We start from the raw sequence: 24,426 nt of genomic DNA on the forward strand, positions 1-24,426 counted from the left end.
CCTCTCCCGTTGCGGAGCACAGGCTCCCGACGCGCAGGCTCAGCAGCCATGGCTCACAGGCCCAGCCGCTCCACGGCATGTGGGATCTTCCCGGACCGGGGCATGAACCCGTGTCCCCTGCATCGGCAGGTGGACTCTCAACCACTGCGCCACCAGGGAAGCCCTGCCCATTTTCTTAGAGTTGTTGATTTTATTTATAGTAACTTTTCATATAGGGAAATTACCTCTTCTCTTGGAAATGAATCACAAATATTTTCCTCAGTTTTATCTTTTTATTTTGCTTATAGAAGATTTTGCCATGTAGAAATTGTTTTGAGTAGTAAAATTTATCAAAGTTATTTTATGCCTTGAGTTTTAGATAGTACTTTATGCCTTTCCCATTCTAAGATTATAAAACAAAAATTTTGTGGGTTTTTTTTTTTCTGGTGCTTTTGTGATTTCATTTTATCATTTAAATCTTTGATCCACTTTCAAAGATTTATATAAATTTATTTTATAAATTTACAATTTGTAGTGGTGTGAGGAGAATGGGTCCAACTTAATTTTTTCCCAGATAGCTCACCAGTTGTCCTAGAACCATTTACTGAAATATCCTCTATGCTTCCCTCCCCGACCCTCCATTTGAAATGCCACGTTTATTACACACTAAACTATAGTATGTATTTGGATCTATTTCTGTATATCCTGTTCCATTGCTCTATCTAGACAGGCGTGCTTTTGAATTCCAACTCCTCACTAAACTGCTGTGTGAATCATATTTCATGGAGGAAATTATAGATGCAGTTAAATAAAGAAATAGCCAGATCTGTCTGCAGCCTGCACCTGTACCTTGTGCTTTGCTTTACCTCACCTCCTATTACAAAGAAAGAGCTGTCCCTGCCCCTGTGTGCCCTGGGTCTCTTCTTCCCTGGTCTACTCCTAGAGGCACCTTCTCTTCTTCATCATTAATTTCTGCCTCTTTTAGATGATTATCATGTAAACATCCCTTAAGAATAATTAAAAAGCGACCCAAACAAAAACCCGTGTCCATCTATGGCCCCATTTCTCCATTCGTCTTCAGAGTCAAGTCCATTTCTACACATTCTGTTTTCTCCTCAACCCACCCCATTCAGGCTATGGTTCCTGCCTCGTTGGTGAGGTGACTCTTCCCAAGGTCACTGGCAGCCTCCATCTGCCAATCCTAGTCATGGACTATGGGATGGACTCCTTTGCTTTCAGCTCTTGCACCTCTACCATTCATTCTACACACACTGGCCATGGTAATCTTTTTAAAAACATAAATGAAATTATGTCACAGTCCTGCTTACACACTCTCCAGAGGCTTCCCAGTACAATGATAATAAAACTCGAACACCTTTCCACAGCCTTCAAGGCTTTTTATGATTTGGCCTCTCCTGCTTCTCAGTCTCACCTCCTGTTAACACTCCCTGATCAGACTCGTAGCCTCCATCCACTCTGGCCTTCCTCTGGCCCCTAGAACGTGGCAAACCGTCTACCATCTTAGGCCTCTGCACTTGCTCTTCCCTGTGTCTAGAACGTTCTTCCCTCAGAGCTGGCTGCTTCCTTTATAAAATTCAGGTGTCAGCTCAAATGCTGCCTCTTCAAAGGAGTCGCCCTTGACCATCTGGTTGAAGTAGCCCCTCCCCCCTCTTTATCCCGGTGCCCCTTAGTTTCTTCATTGCGCTTAGCACTAATGGAATTTTCTTATTTACATGTATGTTGTCTTAAGTTCCAACATCTAGACTAGGAATTGGGACCTAAGTTATGGAAAGCCAAGTTTTTGCAATGGGGCAGAGGAGTGCGTGTCTCCTTGGCGGGAGCTTCTTTTCCTGGATAGCCTCTTGAAAGTATGGGATGTGCAGCTAATAGTTATTGAAGAAAGTCTGCACTTTGGAAAAATGTCTCTGGGAATCTCTGCCTTTTCTAAGTCACAGACTATATTGTAAATTGTTCTGGAAGGGAAAGTGTTTTAACCCAGTTGGTGTAACTGCTAAATGTTTTACTTTAAAAACGCATACATTGAACTCTTAGAGTATTAACACCCTGAGCTCCTGTTAACACCCTGAGCTCCTGTGGTATTAACTGTTTTAAAAATATAACAGTAGGGCTTCCCTGGTGGCGCAGTGGTTGAGAGTCCGCCTGCCGAGGCAGGGGACACGGGTTCGTGCCCTGGTCCGGGAGGATCCCACATGCCACGGAGCGGCTGGGCCCGTGAGCCGTGGCCGCTGAGCCTGCGTGTCCAGAGCCTGTTGCTTCACAATGGGAGAGGCCACAACAGTGAGAGGCCCGCGTACTGCAGAAAAGAAAAGAAAAAAAAAAAAAATATATATATATATATATATATATGTATGTATGTATGTATACATATAACAGTAGTTGGGTAGCTGTGAAGTGATTACAGCTGCCAACAAGTAAGGGTCATAATGGTGAGAAAGAAGTCATTTCCTGCCTTACTTAGGGACGCCAGCAACAGCATGCTCCATAAACGCGTAGATGAGGTATCTTTTCGACTTTTAGTTACTTATCTGAAGTACACTATTACTTTCCTCAGCAGTGGTAATCATCAGAATCCAATGATCATCTCCTTGGTATCCAGGAAAAAGAGGGGCTCCGTCCTTGTTTATTGAATTACACTGAACATCTAGCCTCCAAGTGTGGATTCTTTACCATATGCTGCACAGTTTAAGCTGCCTCTACCACAGTGTTTGACATAATGCAAGAATAACAGGATCAAAAGTCACATACATGGTGTGATCTCAGTTATGCTCCATGCAGACTGAAGCTGTCTCAAACAAAGTATAATGTATTCGTGTTGTTAAATGGATAGCAAGATTATGGGATTTTTTTTTTTCTTACGACTTTTCTGTATTGGGCAAATAGGCTTATGGGCATGACTTCTGGGGCGGCCTGAGCTCTTGGGTGCCCTGCATAGCCAGTGTGTGGTGCACAAGCCCACGGCAGACTGTCCTTGCCTAATAAGCTTGTGATGGACCCTCTAGTAGCAATAGCTGCTTTATACCAGTACACTCGAAAGCACTCCCAAGGTTAAGTCAGACTCGTTCATTCCACACACACGTACTGAATGGCTGATTTTTGCCAAGACATATTAGTTACATTAAGCATGAAGTAAACCAATAGATATGGCGCCTGTACTCAAGTTGCTTCTGGTATATTAGGAAGAAGACCCATATTAAACAACTAACACTCTCAGGCAATTCCGACTTGTGATAATGGTTATGAAAGAAAAGTATCATGTACTATGTGAGCACAAGGCAGGGGAGAGCCTAATTTAGGTTGAGTGTTTCAGGTAAGGCTGAAACCCCAACACTGAGAGGAGTTAGCCAAATTAAGAATATGCCAAATGGAGGAAACTGCATGGGAAAGGCCAAGAGGCAGAGAAGAGCGTATGAAAAGTCGAAGGAGACCAGTGTGGGCTGATGCGGCCAGGCTGGGAGAGATGGCCTGAGATACAGAAGTAGGCAGGGCGGGGGTGTTCTGTAAGTTGCAGCTTGAGAAAGGTATGCTGTGACTGCGACAGGTCAGAGATGCTGAGAAGGAAGGTGCAGCCCCCTTGAGCCTCTAAAAACAAAGTCTCCTCTCCTGGGCCTCCACACAGACGCAGTGTTTGCTATGACCTCCCGCCTCTTTTTCTAATGCCTGGTACCATGGCCAAAGGTAACTGGGTGCCATTAGTGTGCATCACCACTACAACCTGGTCTTTCCACGCTGAGCACATAAATGTAGTAAACGAAAGTGAGGGCACACTAGATTCAGGTGTTTAAGTTAGATTAGCCATCCACCCCAAAATATGGAACAGATGTTCCAGTACTACTATACTTGGGAGTTGGGGTATATGGTATTCGGTTCTATTTATATTTCTAAGACCAGCAAGTAGTTGGGATGGGTTTTTCCTTCCTTCCTTCCGTCCTTCCTTTCCTTCTTCCCTCCGTCTTCTCTTCTCTTCTCTTCCTCTCCCCCCCACTTTCTTTCTTTCTTTCATCAGTTGTTTCTTACTGAAATTAGAAGAAACATCTCTTTAATTATTGCCAAGAGGTTAATATGAAAACAAAGTGATTGTTCACCCTGCTTTGTAATCTGTGTGACCATATTTTAATACAACTAATACTCCATTATTGTCAGCATGTGGTTGCACTGGGAAATTTTCACTTTCGGTCAGCAAGCTCATTACTGAAAACTACTATAAGAGAAATGCCCTTGAGTCATATACTTGTCTTATTGCCACGGTGTTCTCTGATAAGTGGTTCTTCCCCCAAATAAGCATACTTCATTTGCCATCTGTTTAAAATCACCGCAGAATGAAAACTAATACCTTGACGCCTAAGGACATCATCTCTCTTTCCTACACTGGAATTCTGCAGAAGAATGTATTGAGCATTACTCGTTCTTTCATTCTTTTCAGATTCTTCTTAATCCTTTGGTGAAAACTCGGTGACACAACATGGCTGCAAATAAGCCGAAGGGTCAGAATTCTTTGGCCTTACACAAAGTCATCATGGTAGGCAGTGGTGGTGTGGGCAAGTCTGCTCTGACCCTGCAGTTCATGTACGATGAGGTAAGTGCCGATTTTATCATGGATATCAAAGTTGGGGCTTTCAGAGGATATTTCTCTAGCTTCGTTTTGGTGCTGTTTTGGATGGATTCCTTGAATTCTTGAAAGCTACTGATCATTTTTTTCCTGTTCAGAGTCAACATTTGTTACAGCTTGATTTAACAAGTCAAGAACCCAAGGTCCTTAAAATTCTTATGCTTTTAAAAAACAAAACAGGGACTTCCCTGGTGGCGCAGTGGTTAAGAATCTGCCTGCCAGTGCAGGGGACGCAGGTTCGAGCCCTGGTCCAGGAAGATCCCACATGCCACGGAGCAACTGGGCCCGCGCACCACAACTACTGAGCCTGCGCTCTAGAGCCCGTGAGCCACAACTGCTGAGCCCACGTGCCACAAGTACTGAAGCCCGCACACCCAGAGCCCGTGCTCTGTAACAAGAGAAGCCACCGCAGTGAGAAGCCCGTGCATCACAATGAAGAGGAGCCCTCGCTTGCCGCAACTAGAGAAAGTCCGTGTGCAGCAGCAAAGACCCAATGCAGCCAAAAATTAATTTTTTTAAAAAACCCTGGAAACAGTACCTATTTTTGAGCAATCTAACTGGCTTTTTTATTTTTAGTGTTTTTAATGGTGAGTCCCACCTTGAATTAATAGAACTGGTGGATATAGTACCTAATTGAAACTTGACGTTAATATATATAAGTTGTCCTTTAATAACTTCAGTGAAAAAGTCAGTTATTGTGTACTGGCATGGCACCACACTCAACACTAAGCAGGAAAAGGCTTTGTCCCTAAAATAAAATTACTAGACAGGTTACAGATTTCTGTGCATGTATTTATATCAGACTTTATTGTCCCAGAGGTAAGGTCTCAGCCTATATACAGCAATACATTCTTTCCCTAGAGGACTGTTAATAAGGCTAAATGATTTAAGAGTTGGTAATCAAATTTAGGCATTGATCCTCAAGTCTTCTTCCTCCCAAATAGAAGCAAAGATTTATGGTTACTCTTTCTTAATCCTCAAAAAAATCCTGTGTGGTAGGCAGTGGTTTCCCCATCTTACAGATGAGGAAACAGAACCTCAGAGAGGTTTCCCAACCTGCCCAAGAAGAGTGATCTCTGATGAGTAACTAAGTATTAAACCTAGTCTTCTAAGAAAAAGATCCTGTGGACTTTTACCACCTAAGGTCTCTTTTCATTGCCTGCTCATCAGCATTTCTTTCACACACACACAACTCTTAAATCCATCAGTTGTATTGCTTATGATAAACAATTTAGAGAGGGGGAAATTGAAATGGTACTTTCACTGAAATTGCTAATTTATCTGTTCAGTTCTGTTTTTCATGCTGTTCACCTTAATAGCTGCTTTTCTTTAAACTAATCCTCAAATCAGTTCCCTTCTTGACAATAGGAGGTCAAAAGTAAGAATGTTCATGTATGACATTTGAGGAATGGTTACACTTTCATTTAATATTTATAAATATTTAATATTCATAATATTATCAGATATGCTATCTGAATATTTCTATTATTCATAAATATTTATAAATATTTAATATTTGTAAAATATTAGCATGTAATTGTCATAGAATGTTCTATAGCTTTTACAGTTACAAATACACTGTGCTTGATTTTTTAATAATTATTTGTTGAGTGTCTTCCATGTACCAGGCATATTCCAGGCTTTGGAGATACAGTGATGAGTAGACTAATCAAGGTCCCTGCCCCCAGGGGTTAAATTCTAATAGGGGGATTTAGACATTGAGCATATAAATAAGAAAATATCAAATAATGAAAATATTTACAGGAACTAATAAAAAACCCACTGAAGTATGTGTGTATATATACCCATATGCCAACAATGATACACTGATCAAAAATATTGAGGTGAGATTTAGGGGGTAAAAGATAGAAGTACAACTGTAAAGTTGTTTAACTGTACTATTTTAAGAAATTGGAAGTTTGGGGAGAAATTTCAAAGTTCAAGATTTGGCATTTTACAGGGTAGTATAAGCCACTTTCTTGACATGGTTCATTTTGGAGAAAGAAAAGATTTAACTGTGCTTTCAATGCTTACCTAAATATTAACTTACTTTCAAGTTATTTCCACAATTCTGACATGAAAATTTATATTTAGAGTCAGAAAGGGTTCTTAAACATTTGATAAAATATCTGTGTAGTAGTTTCTGCAGGTGTAGTGTTCTAAGTAAGAAAAAAGGCACGGTTTTCAAGCCGTCAGCGGCCTAGAGCTGTTCAGTCCCCACCACCAAATTGCCTGAAATGGAAATTTAAATGAATGTAGTGTTTACCATTGGGGAAAACTGAATGACGGCTACATGTGACCTCTCAGTGCTATTTTGGCAACTTCATGTGGATCTATATTTCAAAATAAGAGGCTCTGAAAAGTAAGGATAATCCTTAAGGGGATGCGCTTTCACCTCTTGCAGTTTGTGGAGGACTACGAGCCTACCAAGGCCGACAGCTACCGGAAGAAGGTGGTGCTGGATGGAGAGGAAGTGCAGATCGACATCTTGGACACAGCCGGGCAGGAGGACTACGCCGCCATCAGGGACAACTACTTCCGGAGCGGCGAGGGCTTCCTCTGTGTCTTCTCCATTACGGAAATGGAGTCTTTCGCGGCGACAGCCGACTTCAGGTATGTCAGGGAGTCGTGCCGTTACACCGCAGAACAGCTTGCTCCCCAGAAACAAGCAGACCACTAGAGGCTCTTACCTGATCGCCTTTCCCTCTGCGTCTAGTCGTGTTTATTCCCTCTGTGACATCAGTGTGACTCTGTCCGCTGCATGCTTGTACTCACATCCTCGGCGCAACCTGCGTAATCCCACAGCCAGCTCTGCCAGTGCCAGCTGCACTGGAGCCTGAGTTTGTTCAAGGTTCACGCAGCTGAGTTGAATAAGTCATGAAACCAAGTGGAAGTTAGCGACAAAGTAGGAGATGTGGCCAGTGATGGTTACAGAGGATCCAGGAGAGGAGAGGAGCTGGGAGGCCTTCAAGAGATAGATAACCCTGAAGGATAAGAAGGATTTCCACAGATGAGGAAAGAGGTCATTCCTGGTGGTTGAGCAAGAAACTGAAGCAAGGGTTACACAAAGCATTCCTTTTTATGTATACGTGGAACTCTCAAGAACTTAAAAGATTCTAAAAGCACCTCCTTTGCAAAAAAGCATGTCATTGAGAAACTTTAAAAATATAAATTTATTTGTAACATTAAGTTTGTTGGCTTCTATAAGGAAGGAGTTTTGTATGTGATAAAGTGCAAAGGGAGTTTTGTAATCCTGGGAGACATGTTGAAAGTTATGTAAGTGTCAGTGATTATTCATTCATTCAAAAAAATATTTTGAGTGCTTATTATGTAGCAGGTTCTGTACTAAGTAATGGAATACATTTTGTCACCATAGCCTCCAAAGCCAAAGTGGTATCTCAAGGGAGTGAGGTATTTTTATGCCAAGAGAAAGAATCTTGGGCTGTTGCTGTTACAGAAAATAAGTGAATCATTCATTACTCGTCTGTTGTACCTCCAGTGTGTTGCCCCTCCCATAAATAAAAACTGTTCCTACTAACTGACCAGCAATAGGAAAGGCATTTTTGAGATCGTCTGAATGGTTATAGTAGGCACTCCACAGGGTCTGACCTGCAAAGTATAGCACAATGTCAGCTCCTCTCTTTTTAATTTCTTTTTATTGAAGTATAGTTGATGTACAACTTTGTGTTAATTTCTGCTGTAGATTCAATTATACATATATATACATTATTTTTTCATATTCTTTTCCATTATGGTTTATCACAGGATATTGAGTATACATCTCTGTGCTATTCAGTGGGACCTTGTTGTTTATCTGTTCTATATATAAAAGCTTACATCTGCCAATCCCAACCCCCTCCTCCTTGGCAACCACAAGTCTGTTCTCTATGTCTGTGGGTCTGTTTCATAGATAAGTTCATTTGTGTCGTATTTTAGATTCCACATATAAGTGATATCATATGGTATTTATCTGTTTCTGACTTCACTTAGTATGATAATCTCTGGTTGTATCCATGTTGCTACAAATGGCATTATTTCATTCTTTTTTATGGCTGAGTAGTATTCCATTGTGTGTATATATATCTATACATGTCTCTCTGTATACCACATCTTCATCCATTCATCTGTCGATGGACACTTAGGTTGCTTCTGTGTCTTGGCTATTGTGAATAGTGCTGCTGTGAACGTAGGGGTGCATGTATCTTTTTGAATTAGAATTTTGTCCAGATATATGCCCAGGAGTGGGATTGCTGGGTCGTATGGTAGTTCTCTTTTTAGTTTTCTAAGGAACCTCCACACTGTTCTCCACAGTGGCTGTACCAACTTACACTCCCACCAACAGTGTAGGAGGGGTCCTTTTTCTCCACGCCTTCTCCAGCATTTGTTATAGACTTTTTAATGATGGCCATTCTGAGCAGTGAGAGGTGGTACCTCATTGCAGTTTTGATTTGCATTTCTCCGATTGTCAGCTCCTCCCTTTAGCCTTCCTGGGCCTCCCGTCACCCAGGCAGGATCCGTCGTTTCCTCATGTGTGTGTGCGGTATGCTTACCACAGCTGCAGCAGCACACTCGCCGCACTCTTACATGAGATTGATTTATATGTGTTTTTCCTGATATGGTAAAAACTCTTCTTATCCATTTCAGTGTCTCTAGTACCCCTGTTTGGCACAGTTGCTGGCCTATAACTTGTAGTGCTTATTAAGTGTTTGATAGAAACATTAGAAAGCTCTGTTACGTTTTTTCATTCTCACTTTCCTTCTGATAAGAATGAAGTTGGACCAGTTTGTAAAGGTGCTTTCCTATTATAAAATTCTGTAGTAGCCTCTCAAACTCTATTTAAAGGGAGCATCACTTTAAGCAAAAATGCCAATAACGATTACAATCGTCACATCAGAAACCACTGATCACAGATCACCATAACAAATATAATAATAATAGAAAAGTTTGAAATGTTGCAAGAATTACCAGAATGTGACACAGAGACACAAAGTGAGCAAATGCTGTTGGAAAAATAGCGCTGATAGACTTGCTTGATGCAGGGTGACTACAAACCTTCAGTCTGTTAAGAAAAAAAAAAAAGTATCTACAAAGCACAGTAAAGCAGATTGCAGTAAACAAGGTATACTTTTATCAACCGTGATAAACGTACCACATTAATGTTAACAGTAGGGGAAACTGGATGTGGGGTATATGGGAACTCTGTCCTGTCTTCACAACTTCTCTGTAAATCTGAAATCATTCTAATATAAAAAGATTATTTTCAAAAAAGCATTTCGGAGGAAGTTGCATTTGATATTCACTTCATACGCCTACTGCCATATTTATACTCTTCTTCTGTGTATTTTTCCGAATGAAGTGAATGTGGAGCTCAAATCATTGATAGTAGAAAAAGGAAGAAGTGCTGCTTGTTTCCTACTGGGTAATAAGTGAGCTGTTTGTTATTGTCTAGAAACATAAATAACTGCTAATTGCATGTTTTGTTATTTTAACATGTAGAGATAACATTAATATTTCTTGCTCATTTTCTCTTATCCAGGGAGCAGATTTTAAGAGTAAAAGAAGATGAGAATGTTCCATTTCTGCTCGTTGGAAACAAATCAGATTTGGAAGATAAAAGGCAGGTTTCTGTAGAAGAGGCAAAAACCAGAGCCGATCAGTGGAATGTTAACTATGTGGAAACATCTGCTAAAACACGAGCTAATGTTGACAAGGTAAAAAGGTGGCTCTACTGCTACGTCATGTTAAAAATAGGTTGATGTGCTTTAACTCGGCTCTGTTTAGTCTAGAGATTCTGTGAGACTTTCAAATAGAGGTTTAATACGTGTTGATTTTCTATGGCCCTGAATGCTCAAGTACAGCGTGTTAGGAATTTACTTCACTTTGTCCTTATAGGTTCCCGAGAGGCGTTAAAACATGCGACACTGCAGCTAGATGTACCTTTTTTTTTTTTAAAGCACTGAAAGATTTCTGACCTGAATCCCTGCCTTTTTTTTTTTTTCCTTATCCTGATTGGCTGGAGAATCTAGAAGGAACAATGTAAGTCCTCTGAGCTGACACCTGCCCAGCCTCACTTAAGTTCTCCCAGACCCCGGGGGAGAGGATTTTGAAATCTCTGTCATCACAGCTGCTTTCCCTACCCTCAGCCTCTGTTCTCCCCCAAGTGGAAGGGGAGCTCCTGTGTCCTCTCCCCTCATCTTCACACTGTGTTCAGATTGGCCCTTCCTGGAGACCAGGTGCAGAACACCCTTACCTCGTTTCTGGAAGCCTTCCCAGGTGCTTTTCATCCTGCCGTGGGACGCCATCATCAGTATTTAGGAAGCCTGCCGGTTGCGCTGGGGCAACACAGGTTCTGAGAGCCCTCCAGGCGGGGCCTTTTCAGCCCCCGCGTTTCTAGGCTCTACTGAGTGCCTCTCAAAAACTAACGTGCAGGAGGATTGCCTATAGAGCCTGATAAACACAGATTCCTGGGTCTTCGCCAGAGGTTTTGATTCGCTTGGTCTGGGGTGAGACCTGAGAATTTGCCTATCTAGCTAGCTCCTGGATGTGCAAACGGGCGGTGCGGCACACTTGGAGTAACTGCCCTAGGTGGCCGCAGGTGCTTGTGAGCTCGTCTGCTGTGGCTGTAGATTCGCAGCCCTGGTCCAGAAATCATGATGTTAACAATTTAGAGATTCTTTCTGCCTGTTTACTGTAGGTTTTAAGACAGTGTTATTACTGTCTTAAACTGATTAATTTTTTTTTTTTAGTCACACGGTCAGATTCCTTTAAGTCCAAGACATCTGTACAAATTGCTGTAAGATTTCTACTGAGTAGACCAGTTTCCTCTAAAGTTATGGCAAATTTAAAGTACTGATGAAATACAGTTTGAGGTTCAGCACGTTTGGGGTTTTGAAAGGCACCAATGAGGATTGTCATAGCATATGTATACTTTGTTTCCTCCTGTTTGATGTCTTGAGCAGGTGGTAGAACAAACCATCGTGATCTAAGGGAAGTGGGGAGCAATAACTGTTCAAGCTCTGAGGCTTGAAGCAGTCCTGTAGTGTCACCTGCTGGCATCAGAGGCCCTGGGAAAATACGGTAGTGTGCATTATCAGAGATCTCACCAGACAGTAAGAAAAAGACCAACAACCCAATGGGAAAATGGTCGAAAAACAGATAGCCCTGTCACAGAAAAGAAATGCAAATCGTGTTTAAACTTGCAAAGAGGCTTATGAGTCTTACTTATAAAAAGGGAAGTGAAATTTTAAAATATAATGACATATTTTTTTTACCTGTCAATTGGAAAAGGGCAAGAAGGTTGATAATAATACTGTTGACAGGAGTGTGGGAAAAAAAGGAACTCTCATATGTTCTTGGAAGGGCAGTCTGGCAATTATCTATCAAAAATTATGACCCCAACAATTCAAGTTCTAAAACTTTATTATACAGATAAAATTATACATCCATGCATAAGTGTATGTTCAGCAGTAGTCCTTGAAGCATTATTTGTAGAAGCAAAAGACAGGAAATATCCAAGTGTCCAGTAACAGATGGTACGTCCATATAATGGAATACTGTACAGCTGTTGAAAAGAAATGAAGGTAGAGCTTAATGTGCTGATATGGAATGATCTTCAACATCAGTAAATGAAAAAGCAAAGTACAGAACAGCGTCTAGTTTGCTGCCATCTGTGTTTGAAACATACTCATACACACACAGGTGCACATGTATGTATAGATCGGGAATATGTAAGATTCTAGTACCTGTGGTTGCCACCAGAGAGCTAAGTCACAGACGTGCATGTTTCACTGCTGCGTCCTGAAGAGTGGCTACCAGATAACGTACCTCAGTGGCTAAGGAAAAGTAACTTGCAGCAACTCTTCAGTTTCTTAAAGTTGGTTACGTTGGGATTATATTTGTTTTTTGGGTTTGTTTGCTGAGGCAATGATGTAATACAGTTATGAGAGCTAATAATACTCTTTAGCGCTTGAAGAGCCAGGCGCTGTGGCCAGCACTCACTGTTTCATCTTTAACCCTATGAAGCATAGATACTCCTCTCATGACGCCTTTCTAGGTGAGGAAATTGAGGTGCGGAGAGATTACATACCTGGCTCAAGGTCACCATGTCCTAGTGGCATCTGCTGTCTCTGGGTGTGGCCAGCTCTGGAGCCAATGTTCTGCCCTATTTTACTTAAAACAATGGTTGGAATACCTGTGGCATCTCCCATGTTGTGTGTCATCCACTCCCAGGAGTCTGATCAGATTTTGTAGGATTAAGTGTTAACAGTGTCTCCTTCTATTAAATTGAGAGGTGTCTTGTCACAGAAAACAAATACTAGCTCCCGCCAGACTTTAAACGCCCATGCCTTATCCTTACGAGGATTCCAAATAGACCACTGGGTAGAAGTTTCAGAGAAGCAGATTTTTAAAACTACCCTGTGAAAAAGCTTCATGACCATCAGAATTGTTGAGCTGAGGCCTGGCCTGTCTCAGAGGAATCACTCAGAGGCTAGAGGACCATCTGGGAAACCTGCTTGGGTCCTCCCTGGGTGCCAGGTCATCTGCTGACCTTGTAGTACCCTTCTAGCTAAATGCTCTGGCTCTTTAAATCGCAACTCCAAGGTTGCTCTTAATTTTAAGGAACATCTTGGGGGAAATGGAAAGAAATTAGGCAAGTAGACGTCAAAATGAAAGTATGATTTATTATGTCAAGAGAGCCAATTTTATGTTGGGGAAAGAATTTTGTTAGAAATGTAGTCTTGTTTTTGAAAATGTTTTTAATTTTTTTCTTTATACAAGTAATACATGAACATATGCTCATTGTATAAAGAAAAATTCATGATATAGAGGAAAAAGTATAAGGAGGAAAAGTGATGAGTCTGTCACTCCACCCAGATTCCACTCACCTCCTTTACCTGTAGGTAACCACTGCTAACACGTGTGTATCTTTCCAGACTTTACCTGCCTTTAAAGACAGGCATACAGAATCTAAGGGAGAAAAAAAAAAAGAACCTTAGGGAAAGGTTGTATTTGCTTGTTTTCCACCTGTATAAATAGGATTTGTGTGTGTGTATCTGTGTATGTATAGTGTATTTCTGTGGTTTGCTTTTTAAATTTCACAGTAAATAGATCCTGTAGTTCTTTCCATGTCGTTGCATATAGACGTACCACATTCTTTTTAAAATCTACAAAATGTTCCATAGTTAGGAAAATGGCTGAATTATGAAAAAAGTCTACCAGTGACATTTAGGTTGTCTGCAGTGCTATTACAAACATAACACAGTGAACTGTGTGAACATGCACCCACACAAGACCAAAAGCAAGGGTGCATTTAATTTTAATGACAAGTCACCCTCCAGAGAGGCTGCCCTACACTCCCACCAACAGTGTGAGGAAACCCTTTCCCCACTACTTGCCAGTGTCAATTAAAGGAGCCTTTAAAGTCGCCAACAAGATGGGGAAATCATTTCTTGTGTGTTTCCTGATTACTACTGAGGCTGGGCAGCTTGTAGTTGATTCATTGGCCGTTTGTAGATCTTCTGTGAACGCTGAAATTACATTGATCTAATGGGGGGTTTATCTTTTTGATTCATAAGCCTGCTTTATATTAAGGACATTAACGCTTTGTCCACTATATCCGTTTGGGACAGTGTCTCCTAATGCATACCATTATCTGTTTTTATCTTTTTTTTTTTTTGAATGTATAGTTGATTTACAATATCATGTTAGTTTCAGGTGTACAGCGGCAACGATTCAGTTATACTATGTATATTATTTTCCAGATTCTTCTCCCTTATAGGTTGTTACAAAATATTGAGTATAGTTCCCTGTGCTCTCCAGTAGGTCCTTGTTAGTTGTCCTTTTTTTTTTCCTACAAAAGAAATAGAAATTTTTATTCAAGCCAAATTTGAGGATTATAACTGCATAGAGCATCTCAGAAGGCTCTAAGCACTGTTCCCGGTTATCTATTTTATATATAGTAGTGTGTATATGTTAATCCCAATCTCCTAATTTAGCTGTCTCTCACCCCTTCCCCTTTGGTAACCATAAGTTTGTTTTCTGTGTCTGTGAGTCTCTTTCTTTTTTGGAAATAAGTTCATTTGTATCTTTTTTTTTTTTAGATTCCACATATAAGCGATATTGTATGATATTTATGTTTCTCTGGCTTATACTTCATTTAGTATGATAATCTCTAGGTCTATCCATGTTGCTGCACATGGCATTCTTTCATTCTTCTTTATGGCTGAGTAACATTCCTCTGTGTGTGTATACACATATATATCACATCTTCTTTATCCACTCCTCTGTCAATGAACATTTAGGTTGCTTCCATGACTTGGCTATTGTAAATAGTGCTGCGATGAACATTGGGGTGCACGTATCTTTTTGAATTATGGTTTTTTCCAGGTATATACCCAGGAGTAGGATTACAGGATCATATGGTAACTCTTTTTAGTTTAAGGAACCTCCATACTGTTCTCCATAGTAGCTGCACCAACTTACATTCCCACCAACAGTGCAAGAGTGTTCCCTTTTCTCCACACCCTCTCCAGCATTTATTGTTTGTAGACTTTTTGATGATGGCCATTCTGACTGGTGTGAGGTGATACCTCATTGTAGTTTTGATTTGCATTTCTCTAATAATTAGCGGTGTTGAGCATCTTTTCATGTGCCCATTGGCCGTCTGTATGTCTTCTTTGAAGAAATGTGTATTTAGATCTTCTGCCCATTTTTTCATTGGGTTTGTTTTGATACTGAGTCACATGAGCTGTTTGTAAATTTTAGAGATTAATCCCGTTGGTCACATGGTTTGCAGTTATTTTTCTCCCATTCTGTGGGTTGTCTTTTCATTTTGCTTATGGTTTCCTTTGCTGTGCAAAAGTTTTTGAGTTTAATTAGGTCTCATTTGTTTATTTTTATTTTTATTTCCATTACTCTAGGAGACAGATCCAAAAAGATATTGCTGCAATTTATGTCAAAGAGTGTTCTGTCTAGGTTTCCTCTAGGAGTTGTATAGTATCCAGTCTTACATTTAGATCTTTAATCAGTTTTGAGTTTATTTTTGTGTATGGTGTTAGGGAGTGTTCTAATTTCATTCTTTTACATGTAGCTGTCCCAGTTTTCCCAGCACCACATATTGAAGAGACTGTCTTTTCTCCATTGTATAGTCTTGCCTCCTTTGTTGTAGATAAACCCACACACCTATGGTCAATTTATCTCTGGGCTTTCTATCCTGTTTCATTGATCTATATTTCTGTTTTGATTACTGAAGTTTTGTAGTATAGTCTGAAGTCAGGAAGTCTGATTCCTCCAGTTCCATTTTTCTTCCTCAAGGTTGCTTTGACTATCAGGGTCTTTTGTGTTTCCATACAAATTAAAAAATTTTTTGTTCTAGTTCCGTGAAAAATGCCATTGGTAATTTGATAGAGATTGCACTGAATCTGTAGATTGCCCTGGGTAGTGTAGTCATTTTGACAATATTGATTCTTCTGAGCCAAAAACACGTTATATCTTTACATCTGTTTGTGTTGTCTTCAGTTTCTTTTATCAGCATCTTAGTTTTTGGAGTACAGGTCTTTTGCCTCCTTAGGTAGTTGTATTCCTAGGTATTTTATTCTTTTTGATGTGATGGTAAATGGGATTGTTTCTTTAATTTCTCTGTCTGATCTTTCGTTGTTAGTGTATAGAAATGCAACAGATTTCTGTGTATTAATTTTGTATGCTGCAACTTTACCGAATTCATTGATGAGCTCTTGTAGTTTTCTGGTAACATCTTCAGGATTTTCTATGTATAGTATCATGTCATCTGCAAACAATGACAGTTGTTTTAATTCTTCTTTTCCTATTTGGATCCCTTTTCTCTTTCTTGTCTGATTGCCATGGCTAGGTCTTCCAAAACATAAAAGTGGTGAGAGGGGACATCCTTGTCTTTTTCCTGATCTTAGAGAAAATGCTTTCAGCTTTTCACCATTGAGTATGATGTTAGCTGTGGGTTTGTCATATACAGCCTTTATTATGTTGAGGTATGTTCCCTCTGTGCCCAGTTCCTGGAGAGTTTTTATCATAAGTTTGGGTGCTGAATTTTATCAAAAGTTTTTTCTGCATCTATTGAGATGGTCATATGGTTTTTATTCTTCAATTTGTTGATGTGGTATAGCAAACTGATTGATTTGCTCCATACCATGTCTTATTTATTTATTTAGGCTGCGTTGGGTCTTTGTTGCTGCACCTGGGCTTTCTCTAGTTGCGGCAAGTGGGGGCCACTGTTCGTTGTGGTACGCAGGCTTCTCACTGCGGTGGCTTCTCGTTGCAGAGTGTGGGCTCAGTAGTTGTGGTGCACAGGCTCTAGAGCGCAGGCTTAGCTGCCCCACGGCATGTGGGATCTTCCTGGACCAGGGCTCAAACCCGTGTCCCCTGCATTGTCAGGCAGATTCTTAACCACTGTGCCACCAGGCAAGTCCCCATACCATGTCTTTTAACTTTGCTGATTTTTACCTTTTGCCATGGAAAAAACATTAAAGATTATGTTGTCAAATTTGTTTTTCCTTTGAGACTTCTGGATTCTGTGGCTTCATTAGAAAAGCTCTCCCATCCTAAACTTAAAAAGCACTTACCTAGGGCTTCCCTGGTGGCACAGTAGTTAAGAATCCACCTGCCAATGCAGGGGACACAGGTTCAAGCCCTGGCCCGGGAAGACCCCACATGCCACGGAGCAGCTAAGCCTGTGCACCACAACTACTGACCCTGTGCTCTAGAGACTTTGAGCCACAACTACTGAGCCCGCGTGCCACAACTATTGAAGCTCGCACACCTAGAGCCCGTGCTCCGCAATGAGAAGCCTGCGCTCCGCAACAAAGAGTAGCCCCCGCTCGCTGCAACTAGAGAAAGCCTGCGCAAGCAACGAAGACCCAACGCAGCCAAAAATTAAAAAGAAAAACACTTAACGTTGCTTCCTTTTTGTGTTGGCCTTTATAGATGTTTAATCCTTTTGAAAATTTAGTATTGTCTGTGTTGTGAACTAGGGGCTGTTAAGTATTTAAAATGAAGAAACTGGTGAAGGCAAAGGTTTACATTTAAAGCTAACGGTCTATGATGCTTTAAGAGAGATGTTTGTCATTTCTAATAATTTTTATGTTTTTTCAACTGTAAGTATTCTGAGCTAAGCATTTTGAGTCTGTGTCTAGTTTCGTTTCACTTTCATTTACGTGAGAACAGGGATTTCCTGTGATCTCTACTCTGGAATTAGAAGAGTCAAATTCTGTACATACCAGGGGGGAAATGGGGGGAAGGGAAAGAAGGGGACAGGAGGAAAGAGGGTGGGAGGAAATGAGGGCGAGCAGAAATTTTTTTAAAAGTTGGGAAGAAGCTCTGTACTTTCGGGATTATCATTTGTCTAAGTTTATCAAAACCAATTCTTCATTCTTACTCCAAATTACTTATTTCCTTCCACTTGGCAGTTGAAACAAGGCATCCTTTACCTTAATTCATTAAGTTAGCTGATGTAAAGTTTAAGAGTTTTCCATTGGGTTTGCTAGTTAAGATGACCTTGGTGGTTTCCAGTAGGGATTCGTTTGCAGTTTATTGCAGATACTCATCTAAAATTAGAAATCACATCTTCTAATATCCATTCTGCAGTGATGTATTCACATCAGAAAGCAGTACTGGGAGTTTTCTGCTAATCACACGTAGTTAGTTTGGAGGCTTCCTGCCCTGGCTGGTCAGCTGTGGACTTGAAGCAGAGGTGTTGCAAAATCCCCAGTCTCCAGGCCGTCAAGCTGCAGCAAGTGGGGCAAGAATTCATGGGGTTTGAACTGTCACCTCCGTGTTTCAGTACATTGCATTCTTTCTGAGCTTTTATGCTCAGTCTTCCCCTTCTTTAATTATCCATGTCCTTTTCTGTTGGTCCTGTGTCATTTAACTCAACCCATTCGTCTGATAGTCCTTGTTTTCTTTTTTAATTTTTATTTTATATTGGAGTATAGTTGATTACCTGTGTTGTGTGTCAGGTGTACAGCAAAGTGATTTAGTTACACATACGCATGCATCTCTTCTTTTTCCAATTCCTTTCCCATTTAGCTTATCGTAGAGTATTGAGCAGAGTTCCTTGTGCTATACAGAGGTCCTTGTTGTTCACCTGTTTTAAATGTAGCAGTGTGTACATGTCAATCCAAACTCCCTATCTATCCCTCCCCCCACCCTTCCCCACTGGTAACCATAAGTTCATCCTCTAAGTCTGTGAGTCTGTTTCTTTTGCAAATAAGTTCATTTGTATCATTTTTTTTAGATTCCACATTAAGCGAAATTATGTGATATTTGTCTTTGTCTGTCTGACTTAGTATAATAATCTCCAGGTCCATGCATGTTGCTGCAAATGACACTATTTCATTCTTCTTAATGGCTGAGTAATATTCCATTGTATATATGTACCAAATCTTTATCCATTCATCTGTTGATGGACATTTAGGTTGCTTCCATGTCTTGGGTATTGTAAACAGTGCTGCAATGAACATTGGGGTGCGTGAACCATGGTTTTCTCAGGGTATATGCCCAAGAGTGGGATTGCTGGATCATATGGTACCTCTATTTGTAGTTTCTTAAGGAACAACCATACTGTTCTCCATAGTGGCTGCACCAATTTACATTCCCACCAACAGTGTAGGAGAGTTCCCTATCTCCACACCCCTCTCTAGCATTTGTTGTTTGTAGATTTTTTGATGATGGCCATTCTGACTGATGTGAGGTGATACCTCATTGTAGTTTTGATTTCCATTTCTCTAATAATTAGCAATGTTGAGCATCTTTTCATGTGCTTTTTAGCCATCTATATGTCTTCTTTGGAGAAATGTCTATTTAGGTCTTCTGCCCGTTTTTTCGTTGGGCTGTTTGTTTTGATATTGAGTCACATGAGCTGTTTTTAAATTTTAGAGATTAATCCTGTTGGTCACATGGTTTGCAATTATTTTCTCCCATTCTGTGGGTTGTCTTTTCATTTTGTTTATGGTTTCTTTCACTGTGCAAAAGCTTTTAAGTTTAATCAGGCCCCATTTTATTTTTGTTTTTATTTCTATTACTCTAGGAGATGGATGGAAAAGATAAAGCTGCGATTTATGTCAGGGTGTTCTGCCTAGGTTTTCCTCTAGGAGTTGTATAGTATCCGGTCTTGCATTTAGGTCTTTAATCCATTTTGAGTTTATATTGATGCTTCCAGTCCAAGAAAAATGATATCTTTCCATCTGTTTGTGTCCTCTTTGATTACGTTCATCAGCCTCTTACAGTTGTGGTCTTTTGCCTCCTTAGTTAGGTTTATTCCTAGGTATTTTGATGTGATGGTAAATGGGTTTCTTTAATTTCTCTTTCTGATCTTTCATTGTTAGTGTATAGAAATGCAGATTTCTGTATTAATTTTGTATCCTGCAACTTTACTGAACACTGATGAGCTCTAGTAATTTTCTGGTAGGATTTTCTATGTGTAGTATTATGTCATCTGCAAACAAACAGTGATACTTCTTTTCCAATTTGGATTCCCTTTCTTTTTCTTCTCTGATTGCTGTGACTAGGACTTCCAAAACTATGTTGAATAAAAATGGCAAGAGTGGGTATCCTTGTCTCATTCCTGGTCTTAGAGGAAATGCTTTCAGCTTTTCACCATTGAGTATGTTAGCTGTGGGTTTGTCATGTACCACCTTTATTATGTTGAGGTATGTTCCCTCTAGGCCCATTTTCTGGAGTTTTTATCACAAATTGGTGTTGCAGACAAAGCTTTTGATCAGATTCATCTATTGAGATGATTATATGGTTTTTATTCTTTAGTTTGTTAATATGGTGTATCACACTGATTGATTTGCAGATACTGGAGAATCGTTGCATCCCTGGGATAAATCCCACTTGATTATATAGTATATGATCCTTTTTAAGGTATTGTTGGATTTAGTTTGCAGAGTATTTTGTTGAGGATTTTTTCATCTGTGTTCATCAGTGATATTGGTCTGTAATTTTTTTGGTGATATCTTTGTCTGGTTTTGATATCAGGGTGATGGTGGCCTCATAGAATGAGTTTGGGAGTATTCCTTCCTCTGCAATTTTTTGGAATGCTTTCAGAAGGATAGGAGTTAACTCTTCTCGAAATGTTTGATAGAATTTGCCTGTGAAGCCATCTGGTCCTGTACTTTTTTGTTGGGAGTTTTTTCATCACAGTTTCAATTTCAGTACTTGTGTTCATATTTTCTGCTTCTTCCTGCTTCAGTCTTGGGAGATTGTACCTTTCTAGGCATTTGTCCATTTTTTCTAGGTTGTCCATTTTACCAGCATATGTTGCTTGTAGTAGTCTCTTACAATCCTTTGTATTTCTGTGGTATCAGTTGTAACTTCTCCTTTTTCATCTTTAATTTTATTGATTTGAACTCTCTCTTTTTCTTGATGAGTCTGGCTAAAGGTTTATCAATTTTGTTTATCTTTTCAAAGAACCAGCTTTTAGTTTCATTGATCTTTTCTGGTTTTTGTTTCTATTTCATTTATTTCTGCTCTGATCTGTATTTCTTTCCTTCTACTAACTGGGTTTTGTTTGTTTTTCTTTCTCTAGTTGCTTTAAGTGTAAGATTAGGTTGTTTGAGATTTTTCTGTATTTTGTATACAAGATATAAGCGATAAACTTCCCTCTTAGAACTGCTTTTGCTGTGTCCATTTTGGATTGTCATGCTTTCGTTTATTTGTCTTTAGGTATTTTTTGCTTTCCTCTGATTTCTTCAGTGATCCATTGGTTGTTTTAGTAGCATATTGTTTAGCCTCCACGTGTTTCTGTTATTTTATAGTTTTCTTGTACTTGATTTCTAAGCATTGTGGTCAGAAAAGATGCTTGATATGATTTCAGTTTTCTTGAATTTTTTAGTCTTACCAAGTTTTATTCTAGAAGTAATCATTTTTTTAATCCAGAATGCAAAAGTGTGATGCATAGAAGTTATTCATCCACTCATCACTATTCTAGGCCCTTCAGTGTGTACTCAGACATTTGTTATTGACATTGAACTTCTTAAGGTTACAGTAGTAATTTTTAAATTATTAGGCTAATATCTCCCATTATTTGCCAGTTTCTAGACATCAAACAAGAATTGATAAATCCTCAAATATAGTGCAACAAACAAAATTGTTTTCTAGTGCCTGGTATCAGAACTATAAAGGAAGCAGTCATTTTCCACAGCTGTTTTTTAAAACAGGGCTGAAGAAAACCAGGTTATTAAATGTAAATTTTATTAAACACAAATTACTTTAAAATTTAATTGATAAAATACATTTACTAATTATAAATTACTCAAATGTAACCCATTGAGTTTTATATCTTTGGAGCTAGCCTCACTTGTAGTGCTTTTTTCATTTTTATCTTGAAAATTCAGACAGAAAGATTAGGTTATAGTATGTAAACACATTTTACCAAATTCATTTTTCCCATTTCTCAGTATACTTGGAGAAGCAGGCTTTAGTTGGGTGCTTTCCTCTCTCTGTACTCCCCAAACAAGAGCTCCTAAATATTCCTATAATATTCCCAAGGTTTACTGTTGTGAATCAGAGAAATTCCAGGCACATATGATCTATTTGGTTTATTTATCCTATTTTCTTCTTTCTAGGTATTTTTTGATTTAATGAGGGAAATTCGAGCCAGAAAGATGGAAGACAGCAAAGAAAAGAATGGGAAAAAGAAGAGGAAAAGTTTAGCCAAGAGAATAAGAGAAAGATGCTGCATTTTATAATCAAAGCCCAAACTCCTTTCTTATCTTGACCATACTAAGAAATATAATTTATAAGCTTTGCCACTGAAGGCTCAATTGACTGAAATTACTTTAACATTTTGGAAATTGTTATGTGTCTCTAAAAGCATGAATTGGAACTGCACTGAGAGTCAAATTCACTTAAAAAAGAAATTAATGTGGCTTCACCAAGAAGCAAAGTTCAACTTATTTCGTAATTGCCTACATGTATCACAGTCCTGAATGTAGCGTGGGCACCTGTGTTTTGCTGGCAGTCTTTCTTGAACTATTCAAGAGGTGAGATGGGGGTGGGCAATGGGAGGAAAGGCTACTTCCTCTGGTTTATTATAAAGCTTAAATTTTATATCATTTTAAAATGTCTTGGTCTTCTACTGCCTTGACAGATGACAATTGTGAACATGATAGTTAAACTGTACCACTTTTTTTAACCATTGTTATGCAAAATATAGAAGAAAAAGTTACTGGCATGATTGTTGCATATAGTTCAATTGAGAGTAATTCATCTGTGAATCTGCATTAATTACCTGGTGATTAACTTAGAAAAGTGGTGTAAACTTGTACATGGAAATTTTTTAATATGCCTTAATTTAGAAACCTAAAGATACCCACTTACATCATTCTGGGTGTGTCCTCACTGTGCCGTGGGCCCACTGCCCATGTGTCCTGGTGAGAGAATATATGTCAGGATGGAGGACAACGTTTGTGTGGAGGATTCTCGAGAAATTACTGGTAGGAGTCTGTCCAAATTTAAACTGTGTGCCATACTCTGGTTCCTGAAAGTAAGGTTCCAGGGCTTCTTGATTGCTTTTAACTAAGTGTAAGGTAGTTTAAAATGAAGGCCCAGCGTCTACTTGTAAGATAATTTTAGACTATGAGCATTCAGTACCAGTTATGTCTCAGTGAACCCTCTTTCTTTAAGATGCTGGTCCCTGGAAATCCCTTTCTGCAAGTGGTGAGCATGTGTTAAGATTCTGATCTCCTTGGAGTGTAGAGCACAGGAAAAGCGTGGACAGTGCTAATGCGTTTTGCACTAGAACATTTCAGAAGAGTCGTGCTCGCCATCTGGTAACTTCTAAATTTGTATTCCCGAGGTTACAGTTTGTAAGGGAGTTACTGGGATTATTTGTAGGCTGTGTTCATAATGAATAACACTGTCTCTACGTTTTCCTAAAGTTAACATCGAAAACCAAACCCAAGGATAGTGCAGAAAACATGTCTGGCACCAAACAGTAGGCTGTGTCCCCACTGTATGGCGTGCCCACTGGAGGGCCATGATTTCAATGGGAGATTTACCACTGTCAGATTTTTCTTTTCTTTGTAATGGGACTAGGACAGTTTGATTCAACAAAGTTTTTGTTTCTTTTTGCTCAGTCCTAATTTCAGCAAGTCAAAGATGTGTTCAGGCATTCCAGGTGACAGATGTGTACGTAAAGTTAACAAAAACAGGCTATTTAGGAACTGAACTCTTTAGATATTACGTCCGGCTTGTCATATTAAATATTTGTCCTTAAAGGGTTTGAGATGTACATCTTTCATATTTTTCATAGGCTGTGCCATGTGCAGAATTAAAGTTACCAATGTCAGCGCGGCCTCGTGGGCCCAGCGATCTCCGTGTGTACTTGTTGCAGTCTCATTTAACCAGGGGTCCTAACCACTAACATTGTGACTTTGCTTTGAGACCTTTCCTCTCCTGGGTACTGAGGTGCTATGAAGCCAAACGACAAAGATGCATCACATGTCTTAGGCTGATGCCACTACCCGATCGGTTTATTTGCAATTTGAGCCATTTAAAGACCAATAAACTTTCTTTTTTTAAATGTTTGTGGTGTTACTTGATGTTTACAATTCAGATTTATCAACCTGGGCATCCTTACCAGAGACTTGACTACAACTCAATCTTTTGAGCCATTAGTTTAGGGACTTCTGTGTGAGAAGAATTCTGTGCCAGATTTCCTCAGTCAGGATCATCATTGCTTAGGTTTAATCAAGGCTCAGAAATGGAGGAGCCCCATGTGCAGAATTGCACGGAAGACACTCTTCTGCTGTCTTGAAAGTCACAAATGTCTACACTGCTTTTAGAAT

General features: G+C 39.7%; 1 protein-coding gene across 2 annotated transcripts in view; it reads left to right on the top strand.

The window, feature by feature from the left end:
* Window positions 1–24,161, top strand: part of RALA (RAS like proto-oncogene A) — a 76,683-nt gene extending 52,522 nt beyond the window's left edge. For both annotated transcript variants that reach the window (XM_082662263.1, XM_082662264.1), the window contains 4 exons: window positions 4,421–4,573; window positions 7,011–7,219; window positions 10,143–10,317; window positions 22,204–24,161. In XM_082662263.1, the coding sequence (XP_082518389.1) occupies window positions 4,460–4,573; window positions 7,011–7,219; window positions 10,143–10,317; window positions 22,204–22,326 (621 nt within the window). In that variant the 5' untranslated portion in view covers window positions 4,421–4,459 and the 3' untranslated portion in view covers window positions 22,327–24,161. The remainder of the gene's footprint in view (window positions 1–4,420; window positions 4,574–7,010; window positions 7,220–10,142; window positions 10,318–22,203) is intronic.
* Window positions 24,162–24,426: the final 265 nt, after the last annotated feature.

The sequence above is a fragment of the Grampus griseus genome, assembly GCF_964374135.1.
Source record: "Grampus griseus genome assembly, chromosome: 9".
Classification (NCBI taxonomy): domain Eukaryota; kingdom Metazoa; phylum Chordata; class Mammalia; order Artiodactyla; family Delphinidae; genus Grampus; species Grampus griseus.